This window comes from Nanorana parkeri, unplaced genomic scaffold (genome assembly GCF_000935625.1).
Source record: "Nanorana parkeri isolate BGI_ZX_2015 unplaced genomic scaffold, ASM93562v1 scaffold2535, whole genome shotgun sequence".
Classification (NCBI taxonomy): domain Eukaryota; kingdom Metazoa; phylum Chordata; class Amphibia; order Anura; family Dicroglossidae; genus Nanorana; species Nanorana parkeri.
The window spans coordinates 29,447-51,900 of NW_017308803.1; the positions used below are offsets into that span (position 1 = coordinate 29,447).

Sequence of the window (22,454 nt, forward strand, 5' to 3'; positions counted from 1 at the left end):
ACTCTGCAAAGCCTCCTGAGATCCCACATAGCTATAGTGAGACCCTGCAAAGGCTCCCAGAAAACTGCAGGGCACGGGTGAAACCCCACCCAGCCCTGGTGAGACCCAGCACAGCCTCCTGAAACCCAGCATAGCCCTGGTAAGACCCCACACAGCCTCCTCAGACCCCACACAGCTCCAGTGAGACCCCACACATCCTTTCTCAGGCCATGAACAACCCTGATGAGACCAGGAAAAGCCTCCTGAGACCCTGCACAGCCAAGGTGAGACATGGCATAGCCCTGGTGAGACCCGCACAGCCCTCATAAGACCTTGAAGAGACCTGGTGAGGCTCGACACAGCCCTGGTGGAACCCCACACAGTCCTATTGAGACCCTGCACAGCCCTGGTGAGACACCCGCACAGCCCTGCTGAGGCCATGCACAGACTCTTGAGACCCTGCACAGACCTGGTGAGACCCTGCACAGCCTCGTGAGACCACACACAGCCCTGGTAAAACCCAGCAAAGCCTCCTGACATCCCCTACAGCGCTGGTGAGACCCCACATAGCACTGGTGAAACCCCCCGCACAGACTCCTAAGACCCTGAACAGCCTCATCAGACCCCACACATCCCTGGTGAGACCCCACATAGCCTCCTAAGACCCTGCACAGCCTCCTCAGACCCCACACGGCCTTGGTGAGATCCCAAACATACTCATCATACTCTGCATAGCCCTGGTGAGACCCCGCACACCCTCCAAAGACCCTGCACAGCCCTGTTGAAACCCTACACAGCCTCCTCAGACATTGCACAGCCTCCTGAGATGCTGCAAAGCCCTGGTGGGATCCTGCACAATCTCCTGAGACCCTGAACAGCCTCCTGAGACCCTGCACAGTCCTTTTGAGACCCTGCACAGCCTCCTGAGACCCCACACAGCTAAGTTGAGACCCTGCAAAGCCTCCTGAGATCCCACACAATGCTGGTGAGCCCCTGCACAGCCTCCTGAGACCCTGCAAATCCCTGGTGAGACCCTGTGCCGCCTTCTAAGACCCCGCACAGCCCTGGTAAGACCCCACACACCCTCCTGACACCCCTCACAGTCCTGTTGGGACCCCACGCAGATTTGGTTAGACCCCACACAGCCATGATTAGACTCAGCACAGCCTCCTGAGACCGTGCACAGCTCTGGTGAGACCCCGCACAGCCTTAGTGAGACCCTATGCAGCTTCTTGAAACTTTGCATAGACTTTGTGAGACCCAGCACAGCCCTGGTAAGACCCTGCACTGCTTAGCCAGACCCTACACAGCCCTGGTTGGTCCCTGCACAGTCCTGGTTAGACCCTGCGCAGCCCCGGTGAGACCTCAAATAGCCTTCCAAGAACCAAAACAGCCCTGGTCAGACCTCACACAGCCTCCTGAGACCCCGCACAGCCCTGGAGGCACCCTACACACAGACTCTTAAGACTTTGAACAGCCTCTTGAGACCCCACATAGCCCTGGTAAGACCCACACAGCCTCCTCAGACCCTGCACAGCCCTGGTGAGACCCTGCACCGCCTTGGTGAGACCCTGCACAGCCTTTCTAGAATGCGCACAGCCCTGTTGAGACCTTGCACAACCCTGGTGAAGTCCCACACAGACTTCTAAGATCCTGCACAGCCTTGGATAAATCCCGCACAGCCATGGATAAATCCTGCACAGCCTCATGAGACCCCGCACAGCCATCATGAAACCCTGAAAAACCTTTTCAGTCCCTGTACAGCCTCCTGAGACCCCACACAGCCCTGGTTAGACCTTGCACAGCCCTAGTTTTTCCCTGCACAGCCTTGGTGAGACCCCAAACAGCCACCTGAGATGCCACACAGCCCTGATGAGAATTTGCACAGTCTCCTGAGACCCTGCATATACGTTCGGGCACCCCACACAGCCTCCTAAGATCCCTCACGGACTTCTGAAAGCCTGCATAGCTTTGTTTAGACGTTGTGCAGCTCTGGTTAGACCTCATATAGCCTCACAGCCTCACAGCCCTGGTGAGACCCCGCACAGCCTCCTGGGACCCCACCCAGCCTTTTGAGACCCCCACAGCCTCCTTAGACCCCACACAACCCTGCACAGCTTCCTAAGATCCCTTACAGCCCTGGTTAGCCCTGTTCATAGCCCTGGTGAGACTCCACACAGCCGCCTGAGTTCCTGCAACTATGCCTGAGACCCCACACAGCTCTGGTGAGACCCCGCACAGCCTCCCGATACCTTGCACAGCCCTGGTGATACCCCAAACAGCCCTGTTTAGACCCACACAGCCTCCTAAGACCGCACCCAGCCCTGGTAAGCCACTGTACAGTCTCCTGAAACTTAGATTAGACCCTGCACTGCCCTGTTGAGACCCCTTACAGCCTCCTGAAACCTCACGCAGCCCTAATGAGACCCAGCACAGCCTTTTGGGACCTGGCATAGCTTTGGTAAGATCCCACACAGCCCTGGTGAGACCCACGTAGCCTCCTGAGACCCTGCACAGCCCTGCTGAGAACCCACAGACCTTTTAGACCCTGCACAGCCCTATTGAGACCCTAAACAACCCTGGTGAAGTCCCGCACAGCCATCATGAAACCCTAAAAAGTTTTTTAGACCCCGCACAGCCTCCTGAAACCCCTTACCACCCTGGTGAGACCCCTCACAGCCTTCTGAGAACTGGCACTGCTTTGGTGAGACATTGTACAGCTCTGGTTAGACCCTGCACAGCCCCCTGATACCTTGCACAGCCCTGTTGAGACCCCGCACAGCCTCCTGAGACCCCACACAGCCCTGGTTAGACCCTGCACAGCCCTAGTTTTTCCCTGCACAGCCTTGGTGAGACCCCAAACAGCCACCTGAGATGCCACACAGCCCTGATGAGAATTTGCACAGTCTCCTGAGACCCTGCATATACGTTCGGGCACCCCACACAGCCTCCTAAGATCCCTCACGGACTTCTGAAAGCCTGCATAGCTTTGTTTAGACGTTGTGCAGCTCTGGTTAGACCTCAGATAGCCTCACAGCCTCCTGAGACCTTGCACTGCCCTGGTGAAACACTGTCTAGCTCTTTTGAAACCCTGCAGAGCCTCCTGGGACCCCATACTGCCTCTTTAGAATCAGCACAGCCCTGGTAAGACCTTGAATAGCCTCCTGAGATTCCCCACAGCCCTGGTTAGACCCTGCAAAGCCCTGGTGAGACACCCTACATAGCCTCTTTAGACCCCGCATAGCCCCATGTCACCCCGCACAGCCCTGGTGATTACCCCACACAGCATCCTAGCGAGACCCTGCTTGGACTCCTTAGACCTGGTGCAGCTTTAGTTAGACCCTGCAAAGCCCTAATTAGACCCCACACAGCCTTCTGAGACCTTGCACAGCCCTGGTGTTACCCTGCACAGCCCTGGTGAGTCCCTGCATAGCCCTGGGGATACCCCACACAACCACACACAACCTTGGTAAGACCCCATATAGCCCTGGTAAATTCATGCATAGCCCTGGTAAGACCCATATAGCCTCCTGAGACCCTGAACAGCCCTAATGAGACACTGCACAGCCCTAGTGAGACCCTGCACAGACTCCTAAAACTCCACACAGACCTTTTGAGACCCCCACAAAGCCCTTGTGATATCCCAAACAGCTTTTTTAGACCCTGCACAACCCTGTTGAAATCCTGCACAGCCTCCTGAGACCCTGCACAGCCATGGTTAGACCCTGCACAGCCCTGGTGAGACCGCACACAGCCTCCTGACACCCCACACAGCCCCAGTGAGACCGCACACAGCCTCCTGAGATCCCCACAGCCGTGGTTAGACCCTGCACAGCCCTGATGAGATCCCACACAGCCTCCTGAGATTCTGCACAGCCTCCACACAACCTCCAGAGGCCTTGCACAGCCCTGCTGATACTCCACACAGCCCTTGTTAAAGGGTCTCACAGCCTCCTGAGACCGCACATAGCCCTTGTTGGAACACACACAGCCTCCTTAGACTCTGCACAGCCCTGGTAAGACCTTGCACAGTCTCCTGAGATCCCCACAGCCCTTGTTAGACTCTGCACAGCCTTGGTGGGACACCACACAGCCTCCTGAGATTCCGCACAGCCTCCTGAGACTCAGTACAGTCTCCCAAGACCTTACATAGCCCCGGTGATAATCCACACATTCCTGTTTAAATCCCTCACAGCCTCCTGAGATCACACACAGCCTTGGAGAGCCACAAAGCCCCCAGAAACCCTGCGCAGCCCTGGCGAGACCCTGCACAACCCTGTTGAGACCATGCATAGCCTCCTGAGACCCCGCACAACCTCCTGAGACCCTGCACAGCCCTCTTGAAAATCTAAAAAGCCTTTTGATACCCTGAACAATCGAGGTGAGAACCTGGACAGCCCAGGTGAGACCCCACACAGCCCTGGGGAGACCTCTCACAGCCTCTTGAGACCCCACCGTTTCTTGGAGTGCCCTTGCATAGCCCTAATAAAACACAGTGCAGCTGGAGGACCTTTTTAAAAAAGTCAATGGCCAACAACAATTAGGAAATATGCCCTAAAAACCCCCCACACAGCTTGTTATCACTGTTGTTATCACTGTTATTATTATTATTACATAGTATTTATATAGCGCCAACAGTTTGATAGCAGCGCTTTACAATGTAAAGAAGGCATTACAATTACAATACAATTCAAGACAGGATGGTAAGGAGGGCCCTGCCCCTGAGGGCTTACAATCTGAAAGAGGAGGGGGAAATGATACATGAGGAGGTAGCTCTTGTTGTACAAGAGGTGGCAGGACATCAGATGCATTGAGATGTAACAAAAAAATGAAAAAAGGGTTTTCATTTTTCAAATATACACAGCATTTTGGCATCTACATTTACCTAAGTACAGCTAAAGCCATACATGTTTAGTTTTTTCTTGTGGGGAGCCTGTGGGCTGAACATGAGAAATCTACTTTATTCCTCTATTAATGCTGTTTAGTGTATTGCTGACTTTTGTATTTAGACAGCCACCACAAGCTTCAAATAGACAGCAACCAATAGACTGCTCCTTCAATTTTTTTAGCTGGTGCTAACAGTGCTTACATTTCAGCTGCTTCACATAAATTGGCCAAAATTGGAGCCATGTCAGGCTAGCTTAAGGAGTTAATCTAACAGACCTGCCAGTACCGACAAGCCCTACACTGATCTCTACCTATGCAGTACTCCCAATGCTCTCCCTCAGATAAATCACTAGGCCAAAATGACTGCTGACACATCACCCTTTTATAGTGAGGGGCTGACTTATCCAAAAGACCCCTTATTGACCTTTCTAAGCCAGCTGACCTAAGATCCAAAGCCAATCAGTGCAATATGGATACAAAGTATTCGGCCAGATAAATTCCTGCAGAAATTCAGGAGTTAGAAGTTATTGACTTGAGTTTCTTTCATACAAAACTACCGTATATACTCGAGTATAAGCCGTCCCGAATATAAGCCGAGGTACCTAATTTTAGCCAAAAAAACTGGGAAAAAGTATTGACCCGAATATAAGCAGCTTAGAGATATTAAAATAAAATTAATAAGAGAAGTATATACTTAGCCACTCAACAATAAACCAGCTGCCCACATAGCTAAAAGTTGATAGAAGATGATGTCACTATATTCAGAGAGATGTATGACACTGAACTGTATAAAAGGAGGGGGAGAGGAGTCAGCTCATTGTACTGTCTCTGGGATACTGCAGAGGTCTGTGTCACATATGGAAGATTAAAGTCTTCACTAGCATTGAAGAAGAATCCAGTGATCAGAGCTATGGTCCTATCATATGCCTACATCATCCAGTTTTATGTGCTCCTCCTATGCATGACACCCAGCAGATCAGAAATACAAAGTCCGGCCTGTACTCTAAACTTTACTGATGTATTTGATGAATTCCAATACTTTCAGGATGGAGATGTGATTATTGGAGGGGTGCTCACTGTGAGGTCAAGTGAAAACAATGCAGATACACCAGAAGAGAAGACTTACACGTAGGTAACTTACTTGCCAAGAAGAGAAAAAGTGATCAGGGTGGCACAGAAAAAAACAAATATGACTTTGATAGGAAAAATTTATGCATTTGATGGAAATATTTGTATAAAAATGTATATAATATTTTTTCCACATTTCCATGCAAACCAAGCTTTCCAGAAAGAGTGAGTGGGGTTGGACGGCAGTGACAAGAGTTGTGACAAACTATAACACTGCCAGGGTGTTGGAAAAGTTGCAGCAGAATATTTTTTTAAGGATGCTATAAACCAGGTAAATGAAATGTGACCATTATAAGCAGAGAGATGTATGACACTGAACTGTATAAAAGGAGGGGGAGAGGAGTCAGCTCATTGTACTCTCACTGGGATACACACACTGCAGAGGTCTGTGTCACATATGGAAGATTAAAGATTTCACTGTAATTAAGGAAGAATCCAGTGATCAGAGCTATGGCCCTTTTACATGTCTTTTTTTAAGGATGCTGTAAACCAGGTACATTAAATGTGACCATTGTAAGCACTTTGTGGCTGTCTTTATTATTATTTTATTATTATACAGTATTTATATAGCGCCAACAGTTTGCGCAGCGCTTTACAATATAAGGAAGACATTACAGTCACAATACAATTTAAGACAAGAAGGTAAGGAGGGCCCTGCCCGTGAGGGCTTACAATCTAAAAGGGAGGGGCAAGTGATACATGAGGAGGTAGCTGCGTGGGGATGATTGTTTGAGAAAGTGATTGTTCAGTGGTTAGGTTGAGGTGGGATAGGCTTCCCTGAAGAGATGAGTCTTAAGGGATCGCCGTAAAGGACAGTCAGTGTGGGAGATAGACGGACAGGTTGGGGTAGAGAGTTCCATAGAATGGGAGATACTCTAGTGAAGTCCTGGAGGCGAGCATGGGAGGAGTTGATGATGGAGCTGGAAAGCAGGAGGTCTTGTGAAGAGCGGAGGGGACGCTTAGGGTTATAGTCTTATAGTTTTGTCCCATCCTCTGTCACTGTCAGTTTTCCTGAACAGCTTTATCTGCATGTAAGTGTGAGGGAAATATAAACAAAATAAATGAAAACTGACATCTTGTTAGCAAATGCTTTATGGTAACTGCTCTTAAAAAGCTGTTAAACTTATCTATATTATGGAATAGATTTTCCTTCCGGTTTTACGTGATCAAAAAGCTAATCTATAAGCATATTATCCATATGAATCTGTCCAGTTTTCTGGTCTGACTTTAGTTGGCCATACACTGGTTGAATGTCAACAAAATTCTGCTATCTCAGCGGCAAATTATCCAGTGTGTGTCCCCGTCAGACTTGCCACCATTAGAATACAATAAACCGGCAGGGGGTACAGTGTATGGCCAGTCTAAAGGTGCCCATACACTGCTCGATTCTCGTACGAGAATCGCGGGAAATCCCGCGATCGTACGAGAATCGAGCAGTGTGAACGAAGACGTGCGACCGTTTCGACTGTACGGTCGCACGACTTTTGTCTAAGGAGCACGCTAGAAAACCAGCCGAAAATCGTACGATTTTCGGCTGGTTTGAACGGTGCTCGGGAGACAAATGCCGAACGCACACTCGCACACTGCCCGTTCAGCATTGCGGTCATCGGAAGCCCGCTTGCGATGATCGAGAGTACGATCTGCCTGTCCAAGATGGGCAGATCGTATGTTTTTTTAATTACTTTACAATCATCGCAAGACTAAGGTCTTGCGATGGTTGTAAAGTGTATGGCCACCTATAGGCCCCTTTCACATGCCCATTCCAATCTGCCTCAGATCCAATCAGTTTTTCATGCAGTCCTGATCAGCAGCGATTAGTCTAAGGGCAGGAGAATGTAAACAGACATGCGTCCATTTATATCTGATTACCTCTGCAAGAGGAAGAAAAAAACTGAACAGACATGGCGGTCACAGACGGGACATCCATTCCATACTGCTCTGATCAGCAGGAGATCTGTACACAGATCCCCTGCTAATCCAAGTGGAGGGGCATGTGAAAGAGGCCTCAGTGTTAAAAGTTCCCCCTTTCACCCATGTGTCTACTATGAGCTCCTAATTGATTAATTGACAAACTCTCCCCCACGCCCTCTCCCTATAGATTAAGGACAATGCATGGTGGAAGACACTCTGCCCAGGGTCAGGCACTTTAGCCATCAGCATTTCTGCACAGGTATCAGGGCAGCTTAATACAGAAGTTCAGCCAAGACAGAAACAATAAAGGATCTGCAAGGAACCCAAACAGCAGTGCCCCTCTCCAGACAGACTGCAAGTGAACCTGTATTTCTCCATCCAGCTTTTTCTTTCCCATTCTGCTTTCTATTAACCCCACCCTAATATGCTCTCTCTACCTCTCCTTCTCACAAAAGTAGATTTTCTACATCTCCAAAATGTGCTTCCTTCTTAACCAATGACACCACCAAGCTACTAACTGACTCCATTGTTATCTCTTGCCTTGACACAACTCTGCTCGTGGGCCTACCTCTAAACTGGCTATCCCCCCTTCTGGAATGCTGCTGCCAGACTCATCCTATATACCAACCCTTCATTGTATGCAGACCCTCTCTGTCATTCCCTCCACTGGCCTCCAATCACCCAATGAATAACATTTAAAATACTAACCACAACATACAATGCCATACACAACACTGACCCAATCTACTTGCCAACCAAATCTACAAATATCACCCAAACTTTCCTCTTTGCTGCTCCAATGACCTTCTGCTCTCTAGCTCCTTCATCATTTCCTCTCATTCTCACCTCCAGGACTTCTCCCGTCTTCTGGAACTCTGTTCCTCAATATCTCTGGGCTATTCCCTACTCTTCCTGTTTAAGGTAATCCATGAAAATTCATCTCTTTAGAGAGGCCTTTGCCACATCTACTTTTTAACTGAAATTTTACTTTCTCCATCAACTCACCCCCTCACAGCTATTACCTTTTGTATCACCTGCCCCTCCCTGTAAGCCTCATGAGAGAGCAAATTGTAAGTTTTGCAACTAAAATCTCTGTTTTTAACACAAATTATTGGAAGTGTATTTTTTTGTGTATGCATGTGCTGGGAAATGTTTTGTGTTTGTATTGTGGAAAACCCTACCATGGGGAATCTTACTTGAAAAGCAAGTTATTCATTGATTTGTGTGGTTGTCATTTTTGTTTTGCTGGTTTTGGTGTGGGGACACACTTCAGCTTGATTCAGTGTGATTCTGAGGAAGGGGGAGTGCCCCTGAAACACATCAAACTAGCTTACTGCACAATAGGAACCCCAGAGCCTTTGGATGAGCAGCCCCTCAAGATCCTGTGAAGATTGCTTTACCTAAACAGAGAGTGGATTGTTTGATGGCAACCATTAGCGCCAAGAGGCAAAATAACTTTTTTTAAGGAGGAATGGGCTACCTCCAGGCATACCTGCACTCAATGTATCCAAAGCTATATATGCTCCATGAATGCTTGCAAACGTTGTGCAACTAAAAGCTCTGTTTTTTCTCAATTTTTTTAGACAGGCGTATTTGTCTTTTTTTTTTTTGCAGTTTAGCTGGTAAGTGTGCTGGGAATTTTTCTTTGTTTGCACAGTTAACTGAAACACAAGCTTTTCATTCTAGGCAAGCGTAACATAAATGGTGAAGGCATCCAACCATGAAGCAAACATGAGCACACTAATGCAAATATCTGCCTAACTAATCTGTACTGAGTTCCTAAAGAAACAAACTCCCTTGTTCATGGTAACGTTCATTTCTGGGAATGGCCAGAGTCCATCGAAAGGTTTCTATCACCCTGTCAGACTTAATTCCAATAGTCTTTTTTATTACACAACGCAATGTCTACCTCTCCCGACATGCAGCTAGGTCTAGCTGTCCTGTACAAGCTGTTCTGCCTAGCTCATGTGCTTGCAGTGAGAATTCTGATAGGAGGAGGGAGCAGATAGGCTCATCAGTTTGATGCTTGTCATTTCACTGATCAATCACCAAGACACTGTTTCTTAGTTATATTAGTGTTATAATAGCACAGTGCAGGTGTAATATAATTCTTTTTTCACTATGGTTTTTCAAACTTTGTTAGCATTGCAGCTTGCATGTAGACACACAGGTGATGTCCAAGCGTGGTTAAAAGGATAAATTAGGGGGCGTGGCTTGCTCATGGCCGTGGACGGACGCATGTAAAGTGTGCTCCGGCTCTCCACCCGGGAACGACCACCAGGAACGCAGCCCTACTCCTTCTCTACACCTGGCATGGGCCGATCGGGCAAGAAGGGTGGTCAGCAGACTGCCAGGTCCTCTGCCCCGGCCATCGGGCCGAAGATTGGATCTTTTTTCAAGAATTCGGGCCTACTCGCGACCCAATCCCCGTCGGACCGCGGTATGGGTGACGCGGCCGGCTCTACGGCTTCCTCGCCGAGACAACCGCAGTGCAAGGGAGACTCGGACTCCTCCGTGACTGGAGAGGACGGAGCTTCGGTTCCGGGTGAGGACACATTCCAGCGCTATTTCGCGCTCCTGCCCACAAAAACGGAGCTGGAGGGCCTATTCTCCCGCCTGGAGGCATCTCATAGCCGAGACATGGCGTCTCTCAGGGAGGGCATGGCTGGTTTTGGGCAGCGGTTGGAAGTGGAAATGAGGGACCATGCCTTGGGGACCACATTTACAATGACAGGGTTATTCACAAAAGGGGGAAGAGTTTGTGAGAAGGCAGGAGAAGTGAACAATCTAGGACAACATAGCCGATTTGCAAAAATTCACCATTCAGTTCACCTTCCAGTTCAGCCATGTTGTCCTAGATTGTTCCCTTCTCCTGTCTTCTCCAAACCCTTCATCCTTTTCTGAATTACCCTGTCAGTGTTCCGATAGATATTCTATTCATTCTCAGACTCCTTTATGGATGTTATTTTAACCTACCACTGATATATTGCAGGAGTTTCCTACAAATATAGTAGTCCCCACAATCAATCCTCACTGTATATATAAAATAAATCAAAATGATGGAGTATATCTTTCCTCTGTAAAAAGATGGGTCAAATACATCACCTTGAATAACCCAAGGGGAATTGTACTATCCACCAGTATAGTTCAGCAAATAAACTGTGTTGGCTGAACTATATTGGTGGTGTAGCAGCTCAACATTCCCACAATTTTGACAAATGATATATAAGACATGCAACCTTGCAAAAAAATTGTTTTGTTTTGTTTCAGATGTAATCAAATGTAATAATATCCCATACCATTACATTTGGTGTGCAGGCGTCTACATGCAGCTGCTGTCACCTGATCATTTACTTGAAGAGGTGACAACTGCCGCTTGTAAAGGCCAGATTAGGCATGCCTGCAGCACGGAAATGCAAGTTCCTGATGTAGGAATCCCTAATTGCACCTAAACATTACAGTTGAGCCGCATAAGCCGATGCTTCCTCTATAGCGCCGGCTCCTGTCACAGGCGGAGTGATACCAAATGCACTCCGCCTGTGAGGAATCCATAGTAAAAGTGCGCTTCGCTCATTCTGGTTACCAAATTGCTCTTGGAAAGGTACGGCACCCCTGAGTGCCCTGATCACCCTATTCTTAACTTTGCCATTTTTGATTATTTAATTTGGATTTGCATTAACTTTGGATTGTCATAAATTAAAAAGAAAATAAGACCCAGTGTGTTTTTTTGAGCCAAAAAAAATATAAGAGTGTCTTATTTTCGGGGAAACACGGTACTTAAAAAAATACTATCCCTGCACATATAAAATAATACAGTTCCCCATACACATAAAAAAATACACCCCTCCACGTATTAAATAATCCACTCCCTGCCATACACATAAAAAAATACACCCCACACATATAAAACAATACAGTCCCCCCGCACACCCACATATAAAATAAAATACAGAGTCTGCTCTCCTTTTTGCAGGGAAGAGGCAAGGAGGCATGATCCCTGGTAATCCAGTGGTGATTAGTAAGGTCTGCAGCAGACCTTACTAATCTATCCTTTCAGCCAGCATTCACTGAAGGATTTCAGAGCGCTGGCCAAAAGGATCTGAGTGCTGGCACAGAGAAGCAGCTATGCTGTCTGCATCTGACAGAGATGCAGACCATGTAGCTGCTCCCACAAGTCAGGTACGTAGTCCATGACGGCGTACCTGACTTGTCAGCTGGCTGCGGGCCACATAGACCGACTCGTGGGCTGGTACTTTGAGACCACTGGTATAAAGTAATGCTGAGTTTCAATGTCAATGTCTGCTCCTATAATCTTTCTTTTTGAAGACTTCGGCTGCTGCGTCAGCACACTAACCTTGCTGCACGATATCTTTTGTACGTATTATGAAAATGAATAATAAAAAGATTGTGATGGAAAATATCACTTTTCAAAGTACCAGCCTCCCTCAGGAAAGCAGATCGTTTGTAGGCATCTGGTATTGACACATGTGTCGCATGTGCAAATATTTTAAAAATGTTTTACATATCTATAGGAATTGTTAACTTTTTTCACAATGAAAAACACTTTTTGTAGATCATCCACTCGCACTCTTATAAGCCTCCTAGCTTTCCTTTTTGCAATTGAAAATATTAATCAGGATCCAGACATCTTACCGAACATCACTCTAGGCTTCCATCTATATGATTCATGGCTGGAACCCAGGAAAGCTGTACAGAGTGTTCTAAAGATCTTATCTGGGCCGGAGAAGACAATTCCTAATTATTCCTGTACAGGACACGGCAAGCTGGCTGGTGTTATTGGAGATCACTATTCATCCACAACAATCCCAATAGCCCAAATCCTCGGACTGTACAGATACACACAGGTCAGTGAAAACTGCTTTTATTTTTGTAATACTAATCTAAATCAATGAAGTTAGCAAGACACATTCTACAAACATACTTACCAGTCTTTGAAAGTTAAAGCATATGTAAATCCTAACAATGACTTCTCTTATTTGATCATTTAGATAGTTTTTACATTTTAGTTATCTTTATGGACTACAGGACCCCCCACCACCATGTTTTGAAGTAAAGTAGAGGTCAGGTCCTAACCCATGACCTCTGTCCTAGGGTGACAAAGCTGCTACTATATTTATATAGCACTGACAATTTACGCAGCACTTTACATAGTTGCTCACACCAGTCCCTACCCTCAAACAGCTTACAATCTAAGGTCCCTATCTCACCTGCATACATAGAGGGCCAACTTAGACTATTGCAGACTATTTTTACCAGGCTTGATTTGCAGGATCAAAGGATGGAGTGGTTCGCCCTGCAGACCCTGCTCTCTCGCACAACTCATTTGGACCCAGCTATTGCCTCGCCTCCAGGCCTTGGCACTACCTCTGGTGGTCCTTCCATTGCTCTTGAGCCTACACCTGGAAGGGGGATGTTGGGGCAAACTCCCTTACCCATAAGCTATGGCCCCAATCATTGCCGCCGGTTCCTGAACCAGGTGGGAATCTATTTTGAGTTGGTTCTGCAGGCATTTCCTGGTGACAGGGTGAAGGTTGGGTGTTTGATATCCTTACTGATGGATCAAGTATTAGCCTTGGCTAATCTGCTTTGGGAGACTGATAAGCCCATTATTCACAATTACCCAGAATTTGTGGCCTCCTTCAGAGGGGTATTTGATGTACCAGCTCGATCCCTCTCTGCTGCTAAACAGCTTATGTCCATCTGGCAGGGTATGCGAACTGTAGCCGAGTATGCCATAGAGTTCCGTACCCTAGCAGCAGTGGTAGGCTGGAATAATGAGGCACTGGTGGCAGCCTTCTTCCATGGGCTCTCTGATAACATCAAGGATGAGGTGGCTGCTAGGGAATTGCCTAGCGATCTGGAGGAGCTGGTGTCATTCCTGATTCTCATTGACACCAGACTCTGTGAGAGGCCCTCATTTAAGGAGCGCCTGCATAGGCCTCTTAATAGGTTGGCCGCCTTGTTTCCCTCCCTTCCAACACCTCCATCTCCATCCTCACCATCCGGTGAGTGTTCTACTGAAGGTATTGATCCTAGGTAACTGTAAGTTACCCGTTTTTCCGAGGCTGAAAGGGCCTATAGGAAACGAGAGGGGCTATGTCTCTACTGCGGCCTCGCAGGTCATCCTTTGAGGTCTTGTCTCACAAGGCCGGGAAATGCTTGCATCTAAGACTCCCTAGGGGATGGATCTTAGGTGTGGTTTCCTTGTCCCCAGGGCTCCTTAAAGAGAAGCCGCTTGTCACTGTTGTAATCTCATGGGCAGCCTCCTCGGTGGTTACTTCAGCTCTGATTGACTCCGTTGCTGCGGGTATGTTTATTAAAGCTTCTTTTGTCTCTCAGAGCTTGATACCCACGCAACCTCGTACCACACCGTTGGCTATTGAGGCTATTGATGGTAGACCCTTACAGTGTGCACTTATCACCCTTGATACCGTTCCACTTACTATGACTGTAGGGGCTTTACATTATGAAATGATCCAGTTCCAGGTGATCTCTGTGACGGAGCGCCTAGTACCCTGACTGGGTACCTCCGTCAGAAAACAGCTTCCTCTCCGCTGGAACCCGAATCCCAGTGTCATTAGCCCAAACCTGCCTAATTATTGGACAGAACCAATATATTAGGACAGAACGCTAAACCACTCAATCATCAGACAACACCAATGTTGAGGTGGAAACCAAGATCTGCTTTATTGAAGGAAGCACACAGAGTTTATACCTGACAGGATCAGATTAGAGTTCAGTGTGTCCCCGCCCCCAGTCAGCTAGGTGCCGCATTGGAAGTCTTTTAAGCACAGACACTCTTTGAGATGAATGTCCTTAATTAGAGAGGAGCTTAAACCCATCATTGCAAACAATAGTCACTCCAGACAGCCTGCTGCCTTTAGAAGAATGGTTCACATCAAGGCAAATAGTGACAAGTTCTCTCTCTAGATGAAATATTAAACTGGAAACACACAGCACACAAAGTTCTCCGGGGTAATAAATCTCTGCAGCCCTAGGCCCGTAGTCCGTAGGAAGGAGGCTAGCCCTCAGGCTCCTCCAGCGGCCCTGGTGACGGTCCAGTCCGTCACAATCTCCTCCCTGCACTTTCTGGTGGTTCTGGGGTATCCATGGCTCCAGACCCATAACCCTAGGCTCGATTGGGGGAGGTCCGAGATTTTATCCTGGTCTGATCAATGTTCTGCCAAATGTTTGCAAAGACCCACGAGACTCCTATGTACTGCCTCTGTCTCCAAATTGCCTGAAGAGTACAGGGAGTTCTCAGATGTGTTTGATAAGGTTCGGGCCGGTAGTCTTCCTCCTTACAAACCTTACGACTGTGCCATTCATCTTATCCTTAAGTCTGTGCCTCCTTGTGGTAGAGTATATCCCCTCTCAGTTGCGGAGAACAAAGCTATGGAGGACTATGTCTCAGATGCCCTAGCCAGAGGGTTTAACCGTAAGTCTACATCTGCTACCGTTGCCGGGGAGGAGGGGAGCTTTGACCATGCATTGATAATTGAGGGCTCAATCGTATTATGATTAAGAATGCATATCCAATACCTCTCATCATTGAACTCTGTGACCGACTCAAGGGTTCTAAGATTTTTATGAAATTGGACCTAAGGGGAGCTAATAATTTGGTCCATATTAAATAAGGTCATGAATGGAAGACAGCATTCAATACCCGAAGTAGCCACTAATCCATTCTCCCTCACTGGCTAATCATCAGGTTGATGTAGGTCAAGTACTCCAACATCTGCTGGAGAATGGGCTATGTTGTAAACTTGAAAAGTGTGAGTTTCATCCATTTCAAGTGACATTCAGATATATTATCTCAAGGGGTTTTCCATGGATCTGCAGAAATTATCAGCCATGCTCCAATGGCCTCGCCCAGTTGGTTTACGCTCCATCCAATGACTCTTGGGCTTCGCTAATTATTATCGCAAATTCATCAATAATTTCTCCACCCTGATCAAACCCATCACTGACTTGCCTAAAAAGGGGTGTGGACCCTCTTTCCTGGTCTCCAGCTGCTAAACAAGCCTTGTAAACTTGAAATTGGCTTTTTTTCACCACTCCAGTGTTAGCCCGCCCTAACCCGGCTTTACCATTCATTTTGGAATTGGATGCGTTTGAGACAGGAATAGGCGCCCTCCTGTCTCAACGTCCTTCACCCGAGGGCCAAATTCATCCATGTGGGTTCTTCTCCAAGAAACTGTCCCCTGCTGAGTGCAAGTATGAAATTGGTGACAGAGAAGTATTGGCGATCATCTTTGCCCTCAAGGAATGGCGGCAACTACTTGAGGAGACCACTGTTCCAGTGTTAATACTCACTGACCACAATAATCTCACTTATCTCTCTGAGGGCAAATGCCTATCTTTCTGGCAGGCCAGATGGGCCTTATTCCTGTCTCATCTCAACTACATTGTTTCCCATTTGCCTTGGTCTCGGAACATTTAAGGCTGATGCCTGAAACCTGTTCCTATTGTACCTCCTATTCACATTCTCACCTCAGTACTTTCCAGTGTGAAGTTACCTTTGGGGGGACAAATTTTGGCTGCTCAGTCTGATGCTCCTCTGGAGAGATGGGGGAAAAATGCTTTTTACCAGTAGACCTCCGAACCAAGCTCCTTTGCATATACCACAATGCCAAAGCTGCAGGCCACCCAAATGATTTGGTCCGTGACTAGACAGTTTTGGTGGCCGAGGATCCGCACTGACATGTCTGATTTTGTAGCTTTGTGTCAGGTTTGCGCTCAGTCCAAAAACCCCTGCCACTTCCTGTGGGATTGTTGCAGCCCATCCAGAATGGTGAGCATCCCTGGACAGACTTATCTATGGATTGTATTGTAGACTTGCTTGATTCTAAAGGCCACACAACTATCCTCACGGTGTTAGATAGATTTTTCTAAGATAATTCGTTGTGTTCCTTTAAAAAAACTTCCTTCTGCCCATGAGCTTGCCATTATTTTTGCTATGAAGCTCCTCTGATTGCATGGGGTACCTCAGGTCATTGTCTCCGATAGGGGCAGCCAGTTTGTGTCTCAGGTTTGACGTGCCTTCTTTGCCCACTTGGGGATTCAGCTTTCCTTTTCCTCGGCTTATCATCTCCAGTCCAACATAGCTGCAGAGCGGGCAAACCAAGCCTTGGAGCAATTCCTTAGGGTGTTACATCTCGGACCATCATGACAACTGGTTGAACCTGTTACCGTGGACAGAGTTCGCTCATAATTGCCACATCAACACCTCCACTCACCTTTCACCCTTCCTGGTGAAGTTTGGGTTTTAACCCGCATTGTTGACCGGCTGGTTTCAATCTCAAAGGTTACTGGCTTTGGAGGGGCCATCTTCAAGAGCTCCGCTCCACATGGGTACAGTCTATGATGTGCAGCTCGAGACCAGGAGCTCCAGGCTGATCGTAGACGTATACCTGCTCCATCCTACCAGGTCGGGGAGAGGGTTTGGCTATTCTCACGCACTTTGCAGAAGAAGTGAAGCAGAAGAAGTGAAGTGATTACAGATCAGTGGCTTAAGGAGCGAGACATTAAAAACAGAAACAGTTAGACAAAATTAAGGTGAACAAAGCACTTGGACCAGATGGATTACACCCATGCATCTTCAAAGAAATTAGCTTTGTTATCACGAATCCATTGTATCTAATTTGTAGAAATTCTTTAATGACTTGATAGGTAACCACTGATTGGCACAAGGCAATGTGGTACCTCTATTTAAAAAAGGATAAAAGGCTTTACCAAGTAATTACAGACCTGTAAGAGTAACTTCTATAGTCAGGAAGATATTTGAAAGTTTAATGTTTGTGTGGAAGCAGTGGTCTCTTTGCAAAGGTCCAACCTGATCACCAATACATTCAAGCTCTTCAATTACCAATATTCATGCCTCCTGCTAATTGGAGAGCTTTAGGTCTGTACAAGCAGGGGACATGTTATACCCCTGCAGAAAGACTACTGCTTCAACAAAGAGTAAGTGTCCTTCTCTACAGCATTCTAGCAGGGGAGAGGCTTTTTCAGGCTGACTGCATTCTAAAGAAAACAAACTGTAAGACTTTGTTTTGATGCACCCCTAATTAATTTAGCTAATTTTAAGATTAAATGTACTTTAGAACTGCTTTACATATACAGTATATATTAGGCATGCACCAAAACCAGTACAGTGCCGATACTGAGTATTTGGGTGAGCACTCGTACTCTCTGAAATACTGCTGATGCTTATTCTGATAACAGCTTCCTGATTGGCCGAGATGATGGCTCTATGCTCCCTGGGAGAATGGCTTTCTGGCCAATCAGGAAGCCAGGGGGCGGGTAATGACTCACCTTCTGGCTTCCTGATTGGCCAGGATACCGGGTCCATGCTCCCTCTTCACTTGGTGAGGAGAGAGCATGGAGCCGACTTTTCAGCTAATCAGGAAGCTGGGCGGCGAGTCATTACACACCACCCAGCTTTTTTAATGGGACTTTCGGTATCAGTATTTGGTATCAGCAAGTAACCGTACTCAATAACACAGTCTGCGCTCCATCAGCTTCATTGGGGTCCCCGGGTGCAATTATGGGTCTAAAAGATCCCTGATGTCTACATAAAGACCTGTCACTTCCTCTGTGCTATCACATAGTGGGTTTGTATTGTTTATTTTTTCCTAAAAAAATGAAATTCATAAACATTTACACAAATATTGTGCAACATGAAAATTGCAACTAGCATTTGTTTATTTTACAGGACCTCTTTTTTCAGAAAATATGGCATTGTTCTGAGGTTTTAAGCAGTGTTCCATAGAAAAATTATATTTTAACGTGTGTGCAAAAATGCAACAAAATCACCCCACTCCCAAAGTGACTAAAATGTTTGCATAATGCAACCTCTAATAATAATAATTTTATAGCAGCTGGATCTGAATGTAATCTGAAATTATAATGACATTATAGTTAATAGTTCTTCTTCTTCTTTTTAGATCAGCTATGGAAGCACGGATTACTCATTAAGTGACAGGCGGCTTTACCCGCATGTTTTCAGGACCGTTCAGAATGATCATGTCCATTATTTAGCAATCACCAAACTAGTGAAACATTTTGGATGGAACTGGGTTGAAATACTTTTTTCAGACAATGATACTGGAGAGAAGGAGGCAGGAATTCTGAAGACATGTTTGACTTCCTGGGAGATTTGTGTGGCTTTTGAAAAAAGAATGACTGTGAATTCTGCTGCAATTGATCAGTGGAAAGACACAATTAATAATGTACATTGTAATGTTTTAATACTTTGTGGTTCCGTCACAAGAAATTTATTTGATTATCTATTTGAATACTCTACATACAAAAATAATATTATGCTTATCCTTCCCCCGGCCTGGTCTTCAAATGACATCCAGTCAGTGTCTCTTTTCTTTAGGTTTATAACAATATTATCTTTAGAACTTGTTAATCCTCCGATTCTGAGAGATGAAAGTCTGTTTGATGACCAACTATTGTCACAAATTAATGCAGTGATACAATCTCTGGTCATTACATCATACAATATGACATCATCTCAAAATGGGAAAAATGTTCATTTCCAAAATGCTACTATTGATGATCAGTCTCCTTCAGTAGGATTCTTACTTCCTATAATGATGAAAAGTATGATCTCCAGAGAATCTCTACGAGCATATCTTGCAGTAGAAGCTATGGCTGAAGCGATACATTTATTCAACAAGTTTAATCACAGCTTTAATAATAACAGATTCCAGCAGGTAAAACAATATAGTCCGTCAGTTGGTCAAGATTTTCAGGCTGAATTTTTGTATATAAACATAAAATGTAAACTGTTTAAAAGTACTAGTGATCCGAGAATATGACCAAGCTATAGACATTGGATATTTACACATTTTTAAAAAGCAGCAAATACAATTTAAGTCAAGGCTCCACTGTCCTCTGTAGTTTCAGCCAATGGAGAAATTCATCATCAAAATTTACAAAAGAAGTGGTGAGGTCATTCAAGTCAGGTCTCGGCATGTTTCTCTATTCCCTCTTCTTTGGCACCTGGTGTCACGATCTGGGATCAGGCTCAGAGTCCAGCAGCTGAAGCAGCAGGCAATTCGTAGTATAACAGGCCGTGTTTGGTACACAAGCAGACGGTAGTAGTATAGGAGCAGGCAGAAGCGTAGTCAGCAAACAAGCCGAGGTCAGGAGCCACACGTATCAGGTATGAAGTGGTAGACGATGAGAGTAGTCAGTGAATCAGCAGCCAAAGGTCGGTACACGGGTAGCAATATAAGTACATTATAGCACAGAGGGAGCAGGAAGAAAGATAATGGCAGGAGTACAATAATCTGGCAAACAGGAAGTGCAGAGACATGGCTTAAATTGGAAGTTCAAGGGAGGAGCAAGGTGTGCAGAGTTCAGCAGAAACTAGATTTACCTGAGGATTACACAGGCGATCAGGCAAGGAGCTAACCAAGGTTCTAAGGTGGCTCAGCAGAGGTCCTGGGTTCAGATCTGGTACCTGGCATGTGTCTACATTATAGATTACAAGGCTGGCAGGCTGCAAAGTGACTGCTGAGAGGAGGAGCTGAGCTCCAGGGAGACAGTGAATAGAAAACTAAAAAAGCTTCAGCTGTAAACTTTAGGAATGTATTGCTCCACAACGTCTCCAGCTACAGAGATCAACAAAAACTTGTTATTAATGTGATTAATTGAATGTCTATAGCCAGGTCACAGTTCTATTTTAAAAACTTCTATCAAGACTGATGCAATGCTATGGTGCATTTACTTACATAGTTACATAGTTACATAGTATTTGAGGTTGAATAAAGACATTAGTCCATCAAGTCCAACCTATTAGGATCTCATTCTAGGAGTACCTGTACCCCTGTATATTACGGTCCCTTAAGAAATCGTCCAAAAGTTTCTTGAACAATTCCACATTCTTTGCTGAAATCACCGTCTGTGGCAGTGAGTTCCAGACCCTAACTGATCTTACTGTGAAGAACCCCCTTCACCCCTTGTGCTGGAATTTTTTTTCCACCAATTTTAGGTGGTGGCCTCTAGTTTTTGTAATGGAGTTAATTTTAAACAGTTTATCGCTAATGTTGCTGCCACCATTGAACATTTTGTACATGGAGATCATATCCCCCCTAAAAAAAAAAAAAAAAGGGAACAGTTTAAAAACTGACAGAAAAGGAAAAAGAGTTTTTAAATACTAAAAAAGGGTCTAAAAAGGAAGGAAGGAAGCAGAGACAACAAGTATACCAAAAATCAAGCACTTAATATATCCCAAACAGTTCAAATCCAATTTTTTAACGCCACTTAGCTTCCAGGCACTTTGTTCTCCAAGCCCTGTTGTGAAAGTCTACTTAGAAAGTCTATTTTAGGGCAAATCCCTTATGACAATTTAAAACAAAACAATGGTTGCATAGTAATGTTTTCTGATATCTTTACTCACCATCACTATTCCCGTCAATTGCCCATTTTCTACTGCAATTAAATCCTGGCACATAATGATTAGCATCTCTAGCTTCAAACAATACATTGTTGGAGAGTAGGGGACTCTCTGTGAATTCTCCAGTCCAGATGAGCTAATGTCAAATGCATAGAAGAGGTCTTCACAATCCTCACTAGTCAGAGCTCTCACTTGCTTTCTCTGTGCAGCAAGCAGAATTTTTCAGCTGCTCTGAAGCCTATTGAGTGTCTTAACAGTATAGATCTTTTATTTATAATTTACAGGTTCATCTTACTTTACAGCTTTTGCCATTGACCATAACTCAGGGTTGCCAGAGGTTGTGATCACAGGTCTGAACAGTGAATAGGTAGCTGTATAATTTCCAGCATATGTCACAGGAGGTCCTTCTCTAACCGATGCCTGAATAGTAAAATTATCTCCACTAAGGGACACCATCTAAACATATCTTTTTTAGTACTAGCCCAAGTCCTTGCCCCTCAGCTCAGTCCTTCCCTGAATTAGGTCTCTTTTTAAAATTACATTTTACAAAGAAGCTCCATTTCCTTAAAACACTGAAATGTGTTGTTGTTTTCAACACGTATGAGGTAAAAGGATTGTATCAGTTTATTGTGGACTACAGGTGTGATCTGCTTATTGGTTATATGGTGCCACTGTTTGCTGCTGTACCCATGTTGGACCAGATAAGGCAAAACACAGTCTCTGCTCACAGTGAAAGTTTTGATTTTTTTATTGAGAAAAGAAGAGTAACAAAAGCAAAAGATTAGAAGATAAAAGAAGTGAGGAGATCCTAGATGGCAGCAAATTTCCTGGAATGTGATTCAGTATAACATGGAAGCTTTATCCTCCATTTCTGGTTGGCTGATCCTCCCAAACATTAATATTTTACACATTAGAGCACATGTGTCAAACTCAAGGCCCACCGGGCCATCCTAGACTTCTACTTTCAGATCTAGGTATTAAGTTATGACTAAAACCAGTGATAATCGAATGCAGGAGGCAATTATGATAAAGATTATATACATTTATATAGTCTTACAGATACCTTTGAGGGCAACCATAATGTTGATGCGGCCCACAATTAAATTGAGTTTGACAC

At 45.6% G+C, this 22,454-nt stretch overlaps 1 protein-coding gene across 1 annotated transcript in view; it reads left to right on the top strand.

Annotated features, from left to right (window-relative positions):
- Positions 1-209: 209 nt before the first annotated feature.
- LOC108801859 (vomeronasal type-2 receptor 26-like) overlaps positions 210-22,454 on the top strand; it is a 32,676-nt gene continuing 10,431 nt past the window's right edge. The window contains exons 1-2 of the mRNA XM_018573770.1: positions 210-263; positions 5,962-5,994. Coding sequence (XP_018429272.1) covers positions 210-263; positions 5,962-5,994 — 87 coding nt within the window. The remainder of the gene's footprint in view (positions 264-5,961; positions 5,995-22,454) is intronic.